General features: G+C 36.5%; 2 protein-coding genes across 3 annotated transcripts in view; one reads left to right on the plus strand and one right to left on the minus strand.

Moving 5' to 3' along the window:
• Positions 1-267: 267 nt before the first annotated feature.
• dct (dopachrome tautomerase) lies at positions 268-5,023 on the plus strand. The gene is made up of 8 exons (XM_004081780.4): positions 268-778; positions 877-1,176; positions 1,486-1,586; positions 2,303-2,469; positions 3,656-3,835; positions 3,951-4,086; positions 4,171-4,372; positions 4,647-5,023. Exons 1-8 carry the CDS (start codon positions 505-507, stop codon positions 4,820-4,822), a joined length of 1,536 nt encoding a protein of 511 aa, XP_004081828.1. The 5' UTR covers positions 268-504; the 3' UTR covers positions 4,823-5,023.
• Positions 5,024-5,811: 788 nt separating this feature from the next.
• The window catches only part of gpc6b (glypican 6b), a 117,941-nt gene continuing 100,961 nt past the window's right edge, over positions 5,812-22,791 (minus strand). For both annotated transcript variants that reach the window (XM_023950523.2, XM_023950522.2), the window contains 3 exons: positions 10,244-10,380; positions 9,765-9,940; positions 5,812-7,939 (listed from right to left, as the gene is read on the minus strand). In XM_023950523.2, coding sequence (XP_023806291.1) covers positions 7,734-7,939; positions 9,765-9,940; positions 10,244-10,380 — 519 coding nt within the window. In that variant the 3' untranslated portion in view covers positions 5,812-7,733. The remainder of the gene's footprint in view (positions 7,940-9,764; positions 9,941-10,243; positions 10,381-22,791) is intronic.

A 22,791-nucleotide genomic window follows, 5' to 3' on the forward strand; every position in this document is an offset into this window, starting at 1 on the left:
TCCTACGAACCCATTTTTATTTTTTCAGCATATGGAACTTTATTGTTCACATTTTTATAAATGCAATCAACCCCAAATGTCTTAACATGAAATTCAGATCTACACAGTTGTCCTGTTGTGTGTTGCTGAAAAGAGTCTGTACAGAATAATAGTCCCTTCAGGCAGTTTCTTGGTATTCCTCCAGATTTTGCTGCAGCTCACTGCATTGTTGTCAGGTGATCATCACAAGACCAATGGCTTAATCCTTCTCAGCCCTACAAAAGCAAAAGCCGACATTAGAATCATTCTTAATGTGCGTGTAACCAGCCGGAACGCAACATGATTTGGCTTTAAATGTTGTTTTTGCAGATGTTAGCTCTATCGCTAAATCTAATTTGAAGTCACACAGCAGGAAACCGTGGCTGACTGAGATTCTACTCTCTTTAAGAGGAACTAATTGACCGCTAAGGGTTGATCTACAAAGTGATTTTTCACCACTGACTGGAGGAAACAAACAGGTGGAATATGATGATCGCATTTACTCTTCTATTTTTGCTTGTACCAGTAGAGGCTCAGTTTCCTCGAGTGTGCTGCACTGTGGAGGGGATCCAGTCCAAACGGTGCTGTCCCGCTCTGGGCTCCGATCCTGCCGACATCTGTGGCTCACTGTCAGGGAGAGGAAGTTGCACTGCTGTTCGGGTGGACAACAAGCCATGGGGAGGACCTTACAGGCTGCGAAATGTGGATGACAGAGAGAGGTGGCCCACCAAATTCTTCAACCAAACCTGTAGATGCACTGGTAAGTACTGCAGAATTCTATCACGGTACTGGGATTGAGCTAGACTATTACCACCACTAATCCAGTACTTTCTAATTATTTCAATGTGTGTGTTGCAGGAAACTTTGCAGGCTTTGACTGTGGCCAATGTAAGTTTGGTTGGACGGGACCAAATTGTGACCAAAAAAAGGCTCCCGTTTTACGGAAGAACATCCATTCCTTGACCCAAGAAGAGCTGAATGAGTTCCTGAATGTGCTGGATCTGGCTAAAAACACCATCCATCCAGATTACGTCATTGCTACTCAACACTGGCTGGGATTACTGGGACCAAACGGGACAGATCCACAATTCGCCAACATTTCCATATATGACTTTTTTGTCTGGCAGCATTACTACTCAGTTAGAGACACTCTTCTAGGTAAAATCTACATATTTTTGTTAATTAAAGATTTTATTTTCTTTCTTTTGCAGATATAAATTGGACGGTTCTTTCAGTAGTTTCTCTAATGCTATGGTGTAAACTGTTGCTTTACAGAGACGTGGTAGTTCAGAGGTGTTTGTATGATATTTTTATGCTGAGGGTGTCTTTTTTTAAAAATGTTTTACAGCACATGATCTTTATAAGTTTTCTAGAGTCCTGCATTGACTTAAATCTCAGTGAATTACACATCTGTGTTTTTATTGGTTGAAGTTAGTCACAAAAATCACAATTTCCATTCCAATTCAGGTCCTGGTCGTCCCTTCAAAGCCATCGATTTCTCCCACAAAGGCCCGGCCTTCATCACCTGGCACAGGTACCACCTTCTGAGCCTGGAACGCGAGCTTCAGGTATGAACTGGGTTACAATGTAAGGCAAAAGTTAAGAAAGGAGCTTTGCTTTGAAGCAAATTCAAAAATTTCATTGAACATTAAAGAGACCTTTGATTCACTCACCACTTTAATCCAGTACAGCAACTTTGTCAAACACTCGACTTTTACCGTCTAGATCTTCTAGCTTTTCTGCATTCAACAATAAGGAACTTGTAGGTTCTAGGTGCACTATCAAAGTTTAAAGGAGTTGTTGATGGCCCTTCTTTTATTTGAAAAATGTTTTGTTTTTTTGCTACAGCATCTGTTTCTGAAGAAGACACCATTACAATAAGAAAAAAGTATACTTCTTTTTGTTATAAATGCATGAAAAAGAGACTTTTTATTCTAAATAAGTAATGTACAGATGGATAAGTTGCAAATTTCTGTTTGCGGAGGACTTTTCAAACCAAATGTGACAGTTTTTGCCTCACGCTGGTCTGTTTTATGGTCAGGCATGTTTAAGGACAGATAAAAAAGTAGATAATCCTCACACGTTTTCGTTCAAAATTTTCATTTTGATAATTACTAAATGCAAAAATAATAAAAAGCTACAAAAATATGTTTTAAAGAGCAAAAATTTTAAGAAAACATTGAAGCTGTTGTAAATATAGAATGAATTTGCCAAATAATGGTTGAAAGAAACTCCCAACTGATATCCTGGTATGAATAATTTTAGACTTTCTTCTTCTCCACAGCGACTTTCAGGGGATGAGAACTTTGCCATCCCTTATTGGAACTTTGCCACGGGTCAGAGCGAGTGTGATGTTTGCACTGATTCCATGTTGGGAGGAAGGAATCCAGACAACCCCTCCCTCATCAGTAACCAGTCCAGATTCTCCAGATGGGGAGTGGTGTGTAACAGGTGAGATGTATGGGAATTATGGATTAGATGAAGAAAAGAAATGTTACTGGTTAACCCTGTAAAGCCCACTACATGAAATAATTGGCAGAAAATTCACTTTCTTTTAAAAATTAGGATGTTTTTTGAACTTGATGTTTTGACAAAATATAGACAATATCAATTATCATATTATGTTGGGAGATTTTCTAGATTTTGCTCACAGCAATGTTAGTCTAAAATGAAAAAATGCTAGTGTTCATAGAAAAAAAAAATCACCTTATGTACCCACCATCTCAAATTTAATAAACGCATTTTAGCATGGTGTAACTGTATTATAATAATTTGTTATAAAAAATGAATTTTATGTCTGTACAGCAAGTAGTTTAAAAAATAACATTATATTGATTATTCTCACTATAAAGGTTTAAAAAATTAGCTTAATGTGTCCCGCCAAATGGAAAGCACGCAGGAAGCCGTTTTGAAACATGGAAAAGCCCTACTACTGCCCCTAGTGGAATGATGATGAACTACAGGGCAGAAAACATAGATCAAGCTATATTCAATGGGTTTTTAGGGGCAATTTTGATCATGCTAATGAGGTAGGGGTCTCAGAAATGCGTGTAATAAACATGATATTAATATAGGGTTTCAAGTCAAAGTCAAAGTAACTTTATTGTCAAAATCTACAATGTTGACACATACATAGAAATTGAAATAGCGTTTTCTCTTCATTTTTCAGTTAAACGGGGGGACACCTTCGAATTGCACAGTAAAACAAACTATAAATAGTAGAGGCATAAATAGTATAAAAATAACAATGTAAAAATGAGGAGAGAATAAAGTGACTAGAGAATAAAGTGGCTGAAATATAGTTCCTTGTTTAACTTACATTTTTTACGGCACTGGAGGACTGGTGGAAGGTGCAGCTAGTGCTGATGAGGTAGGTGACATGTGCATGTTAGGGATCAGCAGAGCAGGAGGGCAACGGGGCAACAAGAGGGGAGGGGGGGCAGGGCTGGGAGAGAGTTCAGCTTCCTGACAGCCTGGAGGAGAAAACTGTCTCTGAGTCTGCTGGTCCTGGCCTGAAGACTGCGTAGTCTTCTCCCAGATGGAAGCAGACTGAAGGAGCTGTGGGATGGATGGGTGGGGTTTGACAAACAAAAAAAAAAAAATAGGATGTTGACAGATGTGTCTTTTTTCTTTTCAGTTTGGATGATTACAACCGTCTGGTGACTCTTTGCAATGGCACCAATGAGGGTTTGATTCAGAGAGGCATCATGGAGAGATCCAACGGCACTCTGCCCAGCATGAACGATGTCAGAAGCTGTCTTGGTCTCAGAGACTTTGACAGTCCGCCATATTTCACCAACTCATCTTTTAGCTTTAGGTAAAACTGTTCAGAACTAACAGCCAGTTTCAGTTTAATAGATTTCCCGCAGATTCTTAGAATCTGATGGTTTAGATGAGACATGTTCATGAGAGGTTGCATTTAAATTTCACAGAAATGCTCTTGAGGGGTATGAAAAGCCAGACGGAGAACTGGACGACGCTGTCAACAACCTTCACAACCTGGTCCACGCCATGCTCAATGGAACCAGCGCTTTGTCTCACTCAGCAGCCAACGATCCAATCTTCCTGGTGCGACATTTCACCCAAAAATTTCACGGAAACAAAATTCCTTTGTATCTTATTAAAACAACCATGTCGTTTGAAATCTTCCAGGTGCTGCATGCTTTTACTGATGCAATTTTTGACGAGTGGATGCGAAGGTTTGTTCCTTCCAACGCCACTTTTCCCGACGAGATGGCCCCTATAGGTCACAACAGGGACTACAACATGGTTCCTTTCTTCCCTCCGATCACCAATGAGGAGATCTACATCCCTTCAGAGCAGCTGGGATATTCCTATGCTATTTCTCTGGATGGTGAGCAACAAATATATTATTTTTTGGTTGGATTAGTTGACCTATTTGTTTTCTGAATATTTGGTTTATTGTTTGGCTTAGAATACAAAAAAAGAAAAAGTAAAGGTATATATGCTTAAATATGTGCAAATATTTTTTTATGGAATAAAACAATTTCTTTTTAAGGTATTTTAGTTGCATCCTCCGACTGTAAACACATAGAATCAATATTTGGCTTTTCATCCACAAAATAAAGATTTCAGTGAACTTCTCCACCTGTGCTTCATCTTCACAGATGCAGATGGCGGGCCGGCTGTGTTTGTACTCGGCTCCACTTTAGGTGGAGTCTTTGTTGGTCTCCTGGTGCTTTTCCTTATCTTTGTGCTCTACCTGCGTCAGCGAAGAAACAGAGGCTTTGAACCACTGATAAAAGCAGATTTCACAAATAGAAAGTACACAGAGGAAGCCTAGCTGTCCTGTTGTTCTGAAACGCACTTCAGTGCTCTTACATACCTCAGAGCGATGGAGCAGGCCAGCTACCCTGTAGGCTCTACTGTGGAGCAGAGGAAAAATGTTGATTGTGCAAAAGACTTTGTTCTTTTATAATCTGAAATCCCAGCATAATGATCACCTGAATCTTATATACGTGCAAAATAAACAAAATAACCCCTACTTATTCTTCTTACAGTGATCTTTAGTTTAGTCTCTTTATATTTATCAGACCTTAAAATTTAGTATAGGTCGTATCACACAGCCACTATGAACATTTTGCGCATGCTACACAGATGAAAATTGGTCATACGTGAATATACGTTGAAAAGTTACGGTGTTTACGTGAAATTTTTACAGATGTATCACGAGTGCACCAAGTTAAAACCAAAGAAGAAGTGTGAATAAACCACGCAAAGAACACATAAATCAATGAAGAACATGAATTGTGCGTGAATATTGCACTGTTTATTCATTAGTGATTCTGAATTACGTAATTTTAAGGTGACATCTGCGATGTAAACTTCCTATGAAAGTTATACATCGGTGGTACATGCGTGAAATGTCCAGTGGACATACGTGGAACGGTCGTAGAAAGCCAAACATTTTGCGTATGAATCTCACAAAAATCAAGCACAATTGGGTAAGATTTACATAATAATTGCATATAAACTACATAAAACACGAGTCAATTCTCAACCGACCCAAAATTTTGAACAGCTCAAAACCGAATTCATGGAAAAACCCATCGACCGAGATCCACAACAGACATCTGCACACAGAAGAATGACGAACACAAGAAACACTTATGAATTACATACATCATGAAAGACTGGAATTCCATACGTGGAAAATGCACAAAATGTACAAAGTGACTGTGTGACATGGCCTTTAAGTGTTTTTGTGACGTTCATACAAGTATCCTGTTTGTGCTAAACTTCTATTGATTTATTCACAAACTGACTCAAAAGCATTTTTAGTATTTTATTGCAAAAATATTAAAAGTTCAATGATACAAAACATAAGAAGGGCATCCTGTGAGATCAAAAGTCATAATAAAGAATAATTTCCAATAAATCACATGATACATATTCTCAATATTTTTGCTCCTGTGCTGTGAATGCAACTGTATACTTCAAAGCAATAAAGAAAAGCTCATCCAATATTTGTTGATAGACAGCGAGTGGAATAGTACAGACTAATTTGGTGGATAGAAGCTCAGCTGGCTTGTTGGTTGTGGACCTGACGGGCTCTCAGAGAACAGAGGATGTACATACAGGCTGGTTTTGTCTGCTTCCTTTAGCAGTGCCAGGCCTCTCACATTCTCTGTGAGTTCACTCTACTGAAGAGCTGCACTGAAGCGTTCAGCCCTGTCCAGTCCCCACAGATTCTCATTTCACAGGTGACTGTGGTCGGCCTCCAGCCTGCCTGCGCCGCAGACATAACCATTCAAGCTTTCCAGAGAAATGATGGGACCCTTTCTTAGCGTTCACAGTAACCATCATGTGCCATTTTCTGCTGTCTGTCTTAATAATTCCCAAACCTTTACCAGGTAATATGCAAACTACGCATTACATACATTGCAATTTTTGCTAATTACCATTTAATTTTAATATTGTTTGATAGTAATTTCACCTAAAGTGGTAAAGTAAATAACTTTTTAATAAGTGTTGAAATGGTAAACACATTTTCTTATTGTTTTTTTTGCAATTATGAGACATATTTGGTTAATATTTGGATTTGTACTCTGATGAAGCAGCAATAAAAAACCTCATACAGGTCCCAGTTACTGTTAATACAGAAATGTCAGCAGCACAACACTGCAATAATGTGCTCAAATAGTGCAAAGTGTTTACATATAAAATACAGGACACAATCCAGACTTTGATTTAGAGCCTGCAAAGAAATACTTTTTTTTATTGAAGTTTAAAATTTAACAGGTTTGTACCACTCTATTTGTTGGAGACTGAATGAGATAAAACCCCGCTTTTATCAATATAAATGGTTTTTAAAAGTTGTCAGCAATTGAAAATAATTTGTTATGATTTGGAATATCTATCTCTGCAATTTGCAAAATAATGTTGTTCGCTCATTATTCTCTAGTCTGTATGCAGTGAGTTTGAGCCGAGGACCACAGTGGCACTGACAGTGATGAACTAAAAGCCTATGCAGATCCATTGCAAATCTATATTAGATTATAATTTATCTAAAAAGATTTTAAAACTTGTTTAATGGGACACAAAAGATGAGGTCATGTAATTTAAAGAATGCATTAGATTCATAATAAAATTAAATAAAAAATTAAATCCCCAAAAATAATAACATTTAAAAGAACATTTGTTTGCCTTTAAACTGTTAAACTTTAGGCAAAAATATATATATTTGTATCCTTCATAGTCCAACATATGTTTAAACTCATTGGGCTACAACTTTTAGGTACATCCAACAACCACTTTCTAAAAAACAAAAACAAAAAAAAAGATAGAAAATAAAATTTTTGCATTTATAGTCAAAGTGCGTGCTGTTTTTTTTTCTCCTCTTGGTGATTTTTCCTAACATTTGCCACACGTGCAAAGAAAATAAGCTTTTTTTGTGTTAATCTCTGAGGCAGAGTCTGTTGGGTCAGCAACAGCGTTGCACTGTGAATTGATTCCAATAAATATCAAGTCTAGGGATGGCACTGCAAGATCTTTGGGAAGGAGGGAAACTGTGATGCATGGCTACTCTTTCTCAGAGCAGACTCTTCCAGCATGAAGGCTTGCAGCTTAAATGCTGCCTGCTTGACTGTTGCTCCAATCTGCCTGGATACAAAAAAAAAATAAAATAAAATAAAACAGCGGAAGAGGAGAGGAAAGGAAACACTGCGGTTCATCTTGAACTTGTTTTCCTAGTATTATCTCCATTGTTGGCAAAAGGCTTGGGCGGAGAGGGTGAGCATGGTTAGCAGAGCTGCAGACGGTGCACAGAGTGAGGCAGAGTCATCTACAGGCCCGCTCCGGTCAGCTTTCACAACCGGGAATTCTGTGGCAAAACGGGCAATTTCTGTGGTGCAGGCCTCTGTGCAGCCGCTGCCGCTGCCTGAGCCGCTGCCTTCATCATCTGCAACGCCACAACATGAGACAAACCAGTGTCGGTACATTATTGTTCCACCAAGAAGCAAATTAAAGCAGCAACATGCAAAACATGGATGGAATTCAATTTAGCAAATGTAGTACAATATACCTCCCTTCAGTTGTGGTTCTGTCTGCTTTTGTTTTACTAAATTCACAAGTTTAATCTGCAAAACTGTTACGCGTTAGAACTAAAAATGTATTGAAACAATTAATTGTAAATAAGTCTTTTAGGTTTAGGCAGCAGGAGAATTTTGGAGTTATGAGCATGAAGGTTACAGGAAACTCCTTTGACGCTACAGTTCCCCCTCAGCACTGTTAACATGACCATTTAAGTTAAAGCATTATATTTGGTAACTCTGTCCATCTATCCATCTTCCTAATTCACTTGATCCCTTTTGGGGTCATGGAGTTGCCGGAGCCTGTCCTGGTCACTACTGGGCGGAGGCGGGGTACACCCTGGACAGGTCTGTTGCAGGGCACACAATCACAGCCGCACACACTCACACCTAGGGACACTTTAGAGCAGGGGTGTCAGAATCCAGGCCCTAAGGGGCCGGTGTCAAACATGTTTTCCCAGCAACCTGCCGTTGAAGCTCCTTATTGGCTAAACACACCTGATTCAGGTAATCCGCAGCAGACGAGGCAGGAATTCTGGAAAACCAGCAGGAGGTCGGCCCTCAAAGCCTGGAGTTTGACACCCCTGCTTTAGAGTAACCAATTAACCCATGAAGCATGTTTTTGGACTGTGGTAGGAAGCCGGGATGCCTGGAGAAAACCTACGCATGAACAGGGAGAACACGCATGCTCTATTCAGAAATACACTAACTTTAGGGAATTAACAATGTCTCTTAAGTCTTTATAGGACAATTATAAGACATTCCTTAACATTTGTAAATGTCTCACTAATGCTTTCTAAGTGTTATTATGCTGCTTATAAAGCGTTTCTTAGCTGTGTAAAGACTTTTTGAGACATTTATAAGACATTTATTGGCATTAGTAGGTGTTTTAGTTTAATATGTAAAGAAAGTTCTTAAATCTCACAGTGGTCTTTTGATTCGTGGACTAAACAGTAGACACAAAGAGAAACAAACACATATATTCACGCCGATTTGATTTGTTCAGTTTGCAATTTAATGTTAACTAAAGCAAATCTTTGAAATACTGCAACAAACATAAATCTGCAGTTTAGTTTCATATTTTATGAAAAAAAAAAGCAAAATAAAAGTGATCTTTGGGTGTTCAGCCAAAGTTTGTCCTTTTTTAAGTGGAATTTAATTTTCTCTTGAAATGTTGATGAGTTTTTACTTTGTATGTTAGTTGGTAGATTAATACATAGGGAAATTGTCAAGAGAAGAAATATAAATCAAAAAGTAAAAGGTATTCTTGCACAATGTCAGAATTTGCAAAGCTCAAAATGTTTGTTTTGATGTTGTTTTAATTATTTTTCTTCTATTTATATTCTTTTTACTGTGACATATACAACATTTACACTTAAGCACACCACACACTCACACACAGGATTTTACAATTGTTTACTTCTTTTTTTTTACAACTAATATAAGAATTTGAAAATTGTGTGTATTCACTATGTTTGCTGTTTGTGACTGATTTTTTTTAAAAACTTTTAACAGTCTTATTTTAAAAGCAGATTTGTAAAGAAAATGTCCCTCCTTTACTTTTATCATCTGACTTTTTGAAAACCCCACTGAATTCGGCAACTATTAGCCTCAACTGCAAAAATTACTTAATCTTTTCTGGGGTTTAAAAAAATCTAATTTGTGCTTTTTTTTGTAAAAAGGGAAAACTCTTACTAGAGTCTTGAAAGGTAATATCATTTCCATTGTAAGCGTTTTTTAACTTGTTGGTCACAACCCGCAGGGCCATGATCTGCTGACGGATGATGGTATCTGGACGTGTGATGTCCACGTCCACCTCAGGGTTGTTCACCTGGCTGGTGAGGCCGTCTTTTACCACTTCAGGAAAGTACCTACAATATGAAAAAGGAAGACAAATTTCATACATTTATATAAAAAAAATGAAGTTTTCTCCACTGTTGCTCTTTGCTTGCTAAGTATTAAATACCCTAAAAACCCTTTGATGTATCGGTTTGTAACTTTTAAATTCTATTAGCATACAATTAATATAATCTGTCTTAATTGATCTGGATTGATTTGGATTATAGAAATAAAGTTCTATCTTATGGCTTTTGCTTTTTGTGATGCACTTCCAGACAACCTGCCAAAACCTCCAAGCACTCTGTGAGCCCTTTCAGGTCTTTTCATGTCCGTACCTGCTCTTGGTGTGTCCATTCCAGCACTCGTCCTCACTTACATTCCCAGCAGTCACTTTGTACTCCACACATATCGCCTCAGGGAGGTTGGACCAAAAGTTCTTGAACAGCTTCAGCTGCTCTTTAATGTCGATCACCTGAACAAAGACCAGGCTAGTTAGTCCAGACAAATAATGCAGGTGTCTAACTTCCTCCTTAGTGGCAGGTTTATCAGATTGGAATTGATGGAGTCACAGTTTACTGACCATATATAAAACACACTGTTTTGATCTGAAGTGCTGCCACCTCACAGACTAAACAGCAAAAGATTCAGGATTCCTGAAGTCAATCACTTCAGTAGTGAAAATTGAAAGATTTTATAAAATGACAATGACAGAGCGGTGCAGGCTTCTAAACAGCTACTCACCCACCTTTTATTTATATTGCCTTATTATATGTTTTAAAATAAGCTAGAGTAGTCAAAATAAATAAGGCAGTTTGTCTGAGTTATACTTATTTAAATTTAATATTTTTGGGGAAATATAGAAAAAAAATGTAATTTTATATATATATATATATATATATATATATATATATATATATATATATATATATATATATATATATATATATAAAAAGTTACATTTTTTTTCTTTTTTTGACTGGGTCCAATTGTGCGTTTTCTGTCTGGGTCCCCAAACTCTTTAGCAACATCCCAAGCTAAAATGACCAAGAACTATTTTCTTTTGAACCTTCTGATTATAGTTTTAGTTTTTATTGTTTATTTCAATCCACCTCAGGTCTAGAGCCTAAAACTACCTGGGAGCAGATAATTATAAGAATTGTGTTCTTCAATTCTGCTCCCTTCCAATCATGAAAATGTTCAATATGCAAGAGAAACATGTAAACATTTGAACATCAATTTTCATGAAAGGACCAAATAAATAAATGAAAAATGAAAAAAAACTACTTTAGACAGCAAAATTATCTCTATTTGCATTCAAAGCAAACTAGACTGAGATTGTACTATTTGATAAAATGCAGTTCAACTCAAACTGTTTTCCTACATTCCTACAAAGTCCAGCTCCAGTTGTCTTTTGAGAGATTTTAAAAGTGTTCTCAGCTGTCTTTTAAGTAAGGTTATGGAGTTTTCACAAAAAACAAAAACAAAAAAAAACAACAACCGCTGTGTCGAGTTCATTAGAAATTCAGCTCAGAATTGTGGACGGGACCGTTGGCGTAGAGCAACCCCGCCCCCCTTCCCATTCTTGTTACTGAGCGCTGGAAGCAGGGAGCTTGTGGCCCGCCCAACATAATTACCAAGCGTCACAACAATGTGATTGAAGTAGTTCTAAGAAATGCAATTTTTGGGACAAATTTTTTATATATGTCCTCTGTCATCAGAAAAATGCCACAAGAACATATTAAAACATCTAAGAAAAACAAGATTTTCCATCAGTTTGTCTTTAATGACAAGTTTTTCATAAGAAATAAAAAATGCATTTAGAATATTGTTATGCTAACAATTGTTATGCTTACAGCAGCTGTTATTCTATCTCATTAATACATTTATACTGAAACTACCCCAACTTTTCTTATTACCACATTATATCTGTGATTACACACCCTAACACATCTTCACTTGTGCTCTCCTGGGCTTCATTTTCCTTCTGCCCTGATTATCCAGAGTGTGTGTCAATGAAGAGTGGAAGCACACATGCTTGCAGCCATAATTTCAGCCTGAATGTCAGCCTGCAACGTGCCTTTCCATCATGGCCATGTGACAAAGTCAGATATCGTTTCCTGACTTGATCCTGTTGAACTCCAATCTTTCATCAAACACTGAATTTGACATGTTTTACTGAGGCTGAGGTAAAGCTCGATAGCAGCAGCTTGGGCCCCCCCATTATCTTTTTCCGTCTGACTTGCTGCTGGCTTACGTGAAATTGTAGTGAACCTGAGCAGAACATGAAAGGTGCTGTAGAGACTGCGCGACGCTGCTGTAGGCCCCGACACTGCTTTTGATGTGTTAATCCTGTCACACTGATGCCAAAGCACTTCTGCAGCTCTGATTCTGCCCAGAGGGTCACGGCTGCACTCACTTCTCAGCGATTGACTGGCAATGTTTGACTAAACATCACACCTTAAGTTTAGTTTAATAAGTAAAAGATGCACATTTCACCTTGGGATCTGTTGGCAAAGGCAGGTGGGAAAAGTGGGAGTTTTTCCAAGGAAAAGTGTACTCATTAGCACTGTAAAAATGGGACCAGCACCTCAATTATGCATGGTACAGTAATGCTTGAGATAATTCAAAACATGTCAAGTTACAGTTATCTCTGAATGTGGGATGAAGAACTTTTTTTATAGATAAAATTGAGTATTCTATATCACATCTGAATATATTCATGAGGCTAAAGAGCAGTCAATTAGACAATAAATTAGTAAAATAAAACAAAATGTATGTATTTGAAACACAAAAAATGTTAAAAAAAGAAAGGGAAATGAGTGAAAATGTTCACACTGCAAAAATGTGCGCTTACAGGCCTGAATGTGTTTTTTCTGTATGCGTCTTACTATAACACAACACTAAACAGATGCAATGTCCTACTATGAACACAAGATGGCACTATGCAGCAAAAAAAAAAGAGGCAACCAAATCTAAACAGGAAGATTCAGAGATAGCCATGTTTGTGATGATTATTTTTCCCATCGCTCTTCAACTTTGTTAGGCATAGATTACACAAATATAGGGAGGAGGCCTTTTGTGATGAAAGAATAAAAAAAGTAGCCAAACATCTCTGGAATTTTCAAACAAAATAGCAGAGCACTTTTTTGGTTTTACTGAATCCAAAAATGTGCAAAAGCATGAAGGCGATTCTTAAGATAATCAGCTACCTATTACAGCACTGACAGCTGTGACATCCTCATTACAACCACAATGAAGATCACAGGCACAGCACTTCCCCATCTCTCTCCCTTGAAAAGCAGGATATTACTTTCTATTTGTTTTCCCTGACATCCTAACAAATGACTGTTATCATGATATGTCATAGCTGCTGCGGTTGCTGATGACTTTAAAAATGGCATTAGTGCCTGATACTTTCCGTCCGTAACGAGAGCTGACAAGAGAGCTGATACAAGCATTCTGCTTTAGGAACCGCAATGAAACCCTGCCTGCATTTGAATCTGAACGCATCAGAGGTGCTGTCAAAACAAGGCAAATGTTTAAAAAGACATGTATAGCGCAGATATTTTCGGTGTTGGTTTGTCAAGTACGCAGAAAGTGTCGAGAAGCTCATTGATGTCAAACACACACTTTTAAGTGTTGTTCAGATATTTCACAACTAATGAGAAAAATAGGTGTTGACATGTAAATAAGCAGGTTAAAAGCAAAGACCGTCTACTTCCATTAGGGTTTTTTCTTTTTAAGCACAGGACGGCATTCAGATGCTTTTGTTTTGCAGTAAATGTGATCAATCATATTGTCATCCCAACAGACATATAGTCATTGTTAAACCTGTAACACACAGAAGTCAACCCCATCTTGGTTTGCACAGTCAGGGAGGAATTGTGATGGCTGAGCCAAGATAAGTTCTTTGGTTGAGAAAATGTAGTGACAAAGTGCATAACTATCTGATGCAAAAGTTTTGTGGTACAAAAATCCACAAGACAGTTTTCACTCAAACCACTATGAAATTCTTGGGGTTTGACTTGTTGCAGATGGCAAAAAAGAAAAACTTGATTTTCTGCCATCCACCTTGTAACTATCAGTTTTTTTTCCCTGTCAGAGTTCCTCTCTGGTTCACTGCATGCAGAGGAAATTTAAACGTTGTCCACTGCAGATAAAACACTTATTTAAGAAATAAGACTTTAAATATGATATTAATGTCAAAAGCAAATAAAGTGCTGGAAGAAAGAAGAGACATATAACTTGATTTAACCACCAAAATGTTCAGTAATAGGGCTAGAAGGGCATAAAACATGAGTACACTATTAAGGATGTAACAATCAATCGACATAATCGATGAATCGATTTATAGTCCTACGTTCCAACCAGATTGATCCGTCTCAGGTGAGTTTAAAATCAGATCGACCCAAACCATTAAAATCATTTCAAAATGAAACAAATTGATAATATCGATATTTTGCACGGTGGGTTTATTTCACTATAATGTAAAAACGACCAAGTGTCATCAAAGTTAACAAAACACGTGACGGAAGCAAAAAATGATCATTCCAGTCCAATGTGTGGAAACACGAAGAATTTAGCAAAGACATGTGACCATACAGTGTGGTAGAATGTTCCAACAATGTTCCCTTTGAATTATTTTGATGTGGAAAGTCACTCTGGTTGAATTTTTGGCTAAGGTAATTCAAAATTAACCAATATTGACTATGTATCGCATCGTCAACCACAAATTACAAAATGGATCAAATCTTTAAAATGAATGAGCTCTATGAATGACAATATATGTACAGTATTTATGTTGGTATTGGCATCGTGACATCTCTCTGAAAAACAATTGTCATTTTTTAGCAGCAACTTTTTAGCTGTGGTTTGTAAAAAAGAAAAAGGAAAATTATCAGTATCAAAAAGATGTTCGCATCTATCTAAGGAATAACGTTTTCGCCACTATTTTCCTTCTTGTAATTGGAACTTTTTTGTCTATTTATTTATATTTCCCTCATTTTTTATAACTTTATAACTTTTTTATAACTTTTTTATAACTTTTGATATACTTACTGGATTTTTACAAAGTATATATACGACTAGATGGAATTATGTTATGTGTAGATGTAATAACCTATAAGCTTATCACCAGTTTGCCATAAAGAAATCTCATTTTTACCAGCTGTTAGCTTTCTTTTGTTTTCTCCATTTTGACATACTGCCACTTCTTGTTCTACTCTACTTGCGCAAAACTTTCCACAATCCACCTCTTAGCACAAATGCCAAGTTAAAGCACTAACAGGATTTTCTCCTGTAAAAAACTTAGAAATGTTGTAAGAAAAAAGTCAGATTTAAAGAAACAAAATTTGAAGAGACAAAGCTTTACTTCACCTAACTTTCCTTTTTCAGACAGAAATGAATCAGTGCTGTTTTCTGCATCAAGTCAGTGATAAGATGCACCACCTCTATGCCACAGAATTATTTTAAACAATTAAACTTTGTACAAAAGATTGAAAATGCATTCCTAAATAAATGAGTAAAAATGTCTATAGAAATATTGATTATTCAAAACATTTTTAACTTCCTTCAATCTTTATTTCTTTTTATCTGAAAAAAAAATCATGTTGCGCAGTGCAAAAATGATTTTTTGGATTTGTTTCAGCAAAAACAAAACCCACAAAAATGATCATCTTTTGCTTCAGATTTGGCTTTTAATGAAATTTTAGCTTTTCATTTCTGTAGCAGTCCAGTCTTTCACACACTACTGTATGCTAACAGTGTAAATAAGCACGCTTTAAATGTGTTGAGGGGGACAGACACAGAAAAGCACCAAGTTGTGCTTTTGATTTCTTTTCTTATGCTCCACATGTCCTCTTGTCGCGAACCATAAATAATTTCATGGCGCCTTTCTCTTCCTATGTGCCTCTTTGCCATGAAGCTGCATGTTTTCCCCTCTCTTTGCTCTCTTTCTGTTACCTCAGTGCTGAGTGAAAGTGAAGGTTTCATGGCTAGCTGACCCATGTGATCTGTGAGGAAAACCTTGGCTTTCTCTCCAGGGATTTGCTGTGTGTGCTCAGCCTTCTCAGTGCAATTCTCACAGTACGATTCTCCAATGTTGTTATTTTGAGGAGGATTCCAGAAGCTCAGCTAACAAAACAAGCAGCATTTGAAGGAGGATTATTTAAGTAAGCTTAATTTTCTTGTTTTGATTTTCAATGGTAGTTCTTTACTGCCAGCAATTTTGCCAAATCACACACACACATTAAATTATCACCAATACTCTTCTTTTTTTTTTCCAGGTAATAGACTTTTACCTTTACAAAGTTTAATACAAACCAAAAAGTACGCAACGCTGCAGTTCTTCAAATTACCAGTGGAGGCTGATGTCAGAAGGGAGCAAATTCTGATTGACTCTAATGCTAAAAAACTCAATTTTTACATAAAAGTGATACTCCAACTATGAAAGAATTTGTGTTCCACACAGAAATTAAAATACGTTTGAGATGCTTTCCTTTTGCCATTACAACTTGATACCCAAAGGAACTTGATAGATTATTTTGAATGTATAAAATATTGTTGTGTATGATTGGATTTGTGTATGATTGAATATCTACAGTCTGGCCCAGGGACAAAGGACATCACCTTTGTCCCTGGGCCAGACTGTAGATATTTCATCCTTGCTAATGTTGATAAAAATGGTGATCAAATATATATTTTTTGGACAAATTACACAAAACTTTTCATTTCTATCGTGTGTATCACGAGTTTGTAAAATATTTTAGTATTACATGTGACTGTACATGCACACAGTCTGGATTTCAATATCTTTTTTTTATCTTTATTGCTTCATTTTCTAACAATGACAATAAAAGTGTGACTTTTTTTAAATCAGTTGTTTGATTTAGATTTAGTGTGGTCTGTGGCATTTTTGAGTTTGTTTTTTCTCTGCTGCGGAATTTTCTCTTCTAATTTATCTTTAAAACTGGTTTTGAGGCAATACTAGATTTCCCTCTTTTTAGCACAACCCACGTTTCTTCTTTTAAGAAATATTTTATATTTTATATATTAGACAAAACTCAATTCAAAGGAGCAAATGAATCATTTTTTACTTAAAAATCACAAATAAATCAAACTGTATATTATCTTTTATAACAAAGATCAAACATGTAAAGATAAACTAAAAATGTATAAATCCCCAAAAAACAAATCAATGAAAAGGTCAAAAAATGTGCAAAAGTCTTAAAAACAGGGAAAGTTTAATAAATATATATGGGTATGGACTGTATACTTTCTTATAGTGATTGGTTTTATCAATAGATAACGGTGTTAGTGGGCTTTGTATTCACAGAAGCTCAAAATATTTATCATGATAGTCATCATCTGTTTTGCTTGTTTGTGGCGACGTGCAGACCATAGGTCTCTGCTACTGCAGCGGGGATAAAAAAAACAACAACTACAGAGCATCTGTGCTTTCACCACTGGTTTGCAGACACCCGCGCCTATTCTCTGATCAAAATCTGATGTGTCGCTTGCTTTGAAGCTGCAGTCACACTCCTGGCAACGGCACAATGTCAGGGGCTTAAGCTGTGGGACGAAGCCTGGACATGCCTTTCAAAGAGAAAAAAAAAAGATGTGGTCAGAATCTCTAACTTTTTACCCAGAAAATGTACTGCAGTCAAGGCGTTGTTGAAGCTAATCTACAATAGTCAGCCTCCCCAATGGCTTTTCTTCAAGCTTGCTAAAAAACGCCTCTGACTTGTTGACAATGAGCCTCTTTCTGTGTTCTGCTGCAAATTTGAGTTCTATCTAATCATAGACTCTCCAACAGGTCCCGCCACTTAAACCACAAGGGGCACACAAGTCCTTTATCAACTTGTTTTCTCTGGCAACCACTCTCCCCGTCTGCACTAAAATTGGTTTTTCATTTGATACAAATGCAGGATTCATCCTGCATCTCAATTACAGAGGTCAGGGAGTTGGTTCGGCTCATTCCAGGACCACGCCACAGTCGCTCCGAAGTGACCACTCTGAGGAATGACTGAAAACATTCTCACCAGGAGAAAGGCCACGGTGAAAATAACTCTGCCTCTTCATCATATTCTTGATTGAGTCATAAGGTTGACAGAGTTGAACCCAAACAACTTTTCAAACTGCCACAGCAGCAAATATCGAAAAGATGAAGACCTTGTTAAAAAATTGTGTTTTGGGGTTTTTAAACATGTTCGTTTAGCATTGTTCTCATCATGGAGGACATATAGTAAGAAAATTAAGATTAAAATTGTATTTCGGAGTATTTTCTTTATTCAAATCGCAGTGAATCGGGAGCAGACGCAGAAAAGTAATTTGAAAAAAAAGAAACAAACATCTGTGATTTAGAAAATACAATAGGCGGGCCACCAGTTCCCTGCTCTGCCTCACTATGATGCATCCACCTGTAGATGAATAGATCCACGTTTGCAGTTGGCATCTGAATCAAAACTGTACGGCTGGAATGCTCCAATTTTGCTTGCCATTTTTGTTGCACCAGTGATGTTAGGTTTAGGGTGTGAGGGGCTGTAAGTCAGCAGGAGAGCGTGTTAACAAAGGGATTAGGAGGAAATAAGGCCAGGCTTATTCTGCGCCAACAGTCAGACTCAGAGGTGAATTTCTGATTAACTACTGTCGCTCTGCAGAAACTATGTCCTTGATTTTTGGCTAAAAACGGCATAATCATAATTAAAAGATTGCTAGGAATCCTTTTATAATAGAAAGAAAGACGATTGGAGTGGGATTTTAAATAACTGTGTTAAATCTAGTGTTTCAAACCTAAGTGGAACCTTTTTTATAACCATTATAAGTATGTTTTCATTTCTCATCCAGTAAACAGAGATCTGTAAAGGCCATATTTCTTCACCAAGTAAGGGAAATCTCAAACTGTTTACTGTGTGGCTCTAACAATAGTGGAGACAAGACAGAAAAAACAGCACAACCACATGTAAACTGTGGACTGAATAGATGACATCATGGAGTTCAGTCTTCTATTGCTGGGCTACACTGTATGTTCAAAATAAATCTATTTTTGGAATGATTTAGCAAGCTCTCATGCTTTTTCATCTTGTTTTGCTTTGAATATGTCCAAGGATAAATTTCCTGTTGCAAGACTCTAACATGACTCGACTTGTCCGCAAAGCATCGACCTCAGCAGGGATTTTCTTGTTTATTCCATTGACAACAAAGTCAGACTGTCATTACGCCACTCTTACTGCACATGAGGGAAACATATCTCAAAATTAAGAATTGCACTGCAATTTATCTTATTACCTTATTGGATGAGACTCTGGACATGACAAAAATGGAAAACTATCAATTACTTAGCGCCAAGAGACTGAAAAACTCATGCTGCACATTATGTTTGTGCATTAATGCAATTGCATTTGGATCAGTAGATGATAAAATGAATACAGAGAGCAATCTCTGTGCCAATCTGAGGACACACTTTTTTTCATTGTGTTTTTCATAATTGTTGTAGGGAAAGCTCATAGCTTTAATTTAAAGTGATGATGAATCTTTGACATATAAACATGAAACATGTTTTTTCCCCTAAAAATAAACCACAAAGGCAGCAAAAGACAATGATTACTCTGAGTCGATTTGATCCGATTTGATCATTTTTAAAAAGGATCAGAAGATAAAAAAGGCATTAAGACAACAAAAGAGCTGCTTCTTAATCTAACAAAACTATGCTGTCGTCCCGTGTGATTTAGGACACGATAGAAGTGACGCATCATTAGTCTTGAGTCATAACACAGCTGTTGTGCAACACGCCCAACTATACATTTGTCTGTAAATAACAGATTCTTGGGAAAGATCTGGTCATGTAATGTTCATGAGTGAGAATTCCCATTACTATTGAACTGCATTCTAGGTCATGTTCAGTGGCCCGTTTTACATTTTACAGCCTGAGACCATTTGCTGCGTCCCATGATAACTGCACAGCTTGGCAATATGGTTTATCATAGAGAGCAAAATTTATCACACGACGATCCTGTGGTGAGGACACAAAAAGGAACGACAGAATATTGATGAAACAGTGGCGAGTTTGTGCAAGGGATTTGCCCAAGGCGACGACAGAAGAAGTTTGAAAAGGGAGAAGATTAAAGGAAAGCTATGCTCTGTGGAGAACAGAGGAATCATCTGCAAGGCTGCCTTCCCCTGCCGGCCCTGTTCCCTAGAGAGCAAACCAGCTTTGAGTGTAATGGGGCCAATGTGCCTTGTTAATGTATTGACACATGTGAAACGTAGCATTTCCTTCGTGGCATCAGCTTCAGTCCATGAGTGAGATTGTGAGATTCATCTCGTTTCTCCATGAATGATGACTGCCATTGCCTGTTAATGAAGCAAATCCCCAAAAATAATTAAATAAATAAAACGGAAGGGCAAAGCTTTGGATTTGAGCATTGGAGGAATCTCTGCAAGATGTGTTGCAAATCTGATAGAGATATAGCCTATAAAAAAAAGGGAACCAGGTATCAATAATTTCCCTTGTAGTAATATGCAAATAGTGTTCCCTCGCTATATCGTGGTTCACCTTTCACATTCAAGCTGTTTTACAGTATTTTTCAGTACAATTTCTTATGCAATGATTAATTTTCCTAGGGGATCAATAAAGTACTACTTTATTGTATTGCTTGTTTTTAATTATTATTATTATTTTACAGTGCACTGTAAATATCTTGATCGGCTGTTGACCATTGTCAACAAATCTCTTGTTAGGTCTCCTGTAAAGGATGCATTCAGTTTGCAAAATTTACATAAAACTTAAATGGTGATCAAATCTTTGTTTTCATTCTGCAATGAAAAGGATTTTTGGTAACACTTTATATTAAGATTCCTTAACAAGCTTTGTTAGCACATTAACAAGCATTATAAATGAATTTATAGAGTGTTAGGAAGACATTTATTAGTACAATAAGTCTAATAAGGTTTATTAAATTACTTAGTTAACACATTTACAAACATTATTATTAGGATGTTTTTAAGATGCTAATGATGCATTTACTGATATTATAGGTGCTTAACAAATGTGTCAGTGTTAATAAGCTTAATAAGATTTATTAACAACCTTTGTTAACAAATTAAGAAGTATTATTATTGTTTGGGGTTCTAGTAAAATATTTATTAGCATTATAGACGCCTGACACAAGCCTAAGTGTTCATAAGCTTAATAAGTTTTATTAACTTACTTAACAAATTAATAGGCTTTATTAATGTGTCAGATGCTAGTAATATATTTATTAGCATTATAGATGTCTTGCAAATATTTGAAAGTGTTAATAAGATTTATTAACATCTAAAGTCAGACCATTGTCTTCTAAATCCATATTACTAAACTGCTTATAAGCTTTACAAATGTATTAATTAACTTTGTTAATAGTTTATTAATTGTTTTGCAGCACCTCATCTAAAGTGTGGATGTTTTTTAGCACAAACAACCACAAAGCATAAAGATTGTAAAAAGAACTTTATGACATTAAAACAAACTAAACATACACAAATCGTTCTGTAAAAGATATATAATAATTTAATTCAGACAAATAAAATTTTTTAAAACATATATACTGTTGTTGGATGACTAGCATCATAACTAATAAGGATAAAGTAGCATCTATCCTGAGTGAAACATTCATTGCAAATCCCATCACCAGGAGACAATTCTCTGCATTCAATGCCAACTGCATTCAATCACTGTTGCCTTGCTTCAAAGTCCACAAGAAAGTTGCACAAGCCAGTCATTTTTGAAGACCGAAAGCAAAAAACCTACAGGAGCCATGCTAAAGCTAACACGCTAACCTGCCCATTCATAATCTTTGATTATGAATCAAAGATGGGCAGGTTAACTAATGTCACCATTGGCTAATGAATCTGTCAATCAAACTCGCCATCATCATGGCGTGCTCACTTTCAGCCAATTGAATGGCCTCTGAGACTTTGCTTTCACACAGGTGACAAAAAAAGCCCCGCTCATCTTTGATTCTGTACCGGTCGGTCGTTAGCGTGTTAGCTTTAGCATGGCTCCTGTAGGTTTATTGTCTTCGTTCTTCAAAAATGACTGGCTTGTGCAACTTTCTTGTGGACTTTGAAGCAAGGCAACAGTGATTGAATGCAGTTGGCATTGAATGCAGAGAATTGTCTCCTGGTGATGGGATTTGCAATGAATGTTTCACTCAGGATAGATGCTAATACTTTATCCTTAGCTATGATGCTAGTCATCCAACACCAGTATATATGTTTTTAAAAAAAAATTATTTGTCTGAATTAAATTATTATATATCTTTTACAGAACGATTTGTGTATGTTTAGTTTGTTTTAATGTCATAAAGTTCTTTTTACAATCTTTATGCTTTGTGGTAAAAAACGTCCACACTTTAGATGAGGTGCTGCAAAACAATCAATAAACTATTAACAAAGTTAATTAATACATTTGTAAAGCTTATAAGCAGTTTAGTGATATGGATTTAGAAGACAATGATCTGACTTCAGATGTTAATAAATCTTTTTAACACTTTCAGGTATTTGCAAGACATCTGTAATGCTAATAAATATCTTACTAGCATCTGACACATTAATAAAGCCTATTAATTTGTTAAGTTAGTTAATAAAACTTATTAAGCTTATGAACACTTAGGCTTGTGTCAGGCGTCTATAATGCTAATAAATATCTTACTAGAACCCCAAACAATAATAATACTTCTTAATTTGTTAACAAAGGTTGTTAATAAATCTTATTAAGCTTATTAACACTGACACATTTGTTAAGCACCTATAATATCAGTAAATGCATCATCAGAAGCTTGAAAACATCCTAATAATAATGCTTGTAAATGTGTTAACTAAGTAATTTAATAAACCTTATTAGACT

This window comes from Oryzias latipes, chromosome 21 (genome assembly GCF_053564925.1).
Source record: "Oryzias latipes strain Hd-rR chromosome 21, Olatipes_Hd-rR_3.1".
In the NCBI taxonomy this organism is placed as follows: Eukaryota; Metazoa; Chordata; class Actinopteri; order Beloniformes; family Adrianichthyidae; genus Oryzias; species Oryzias latipes.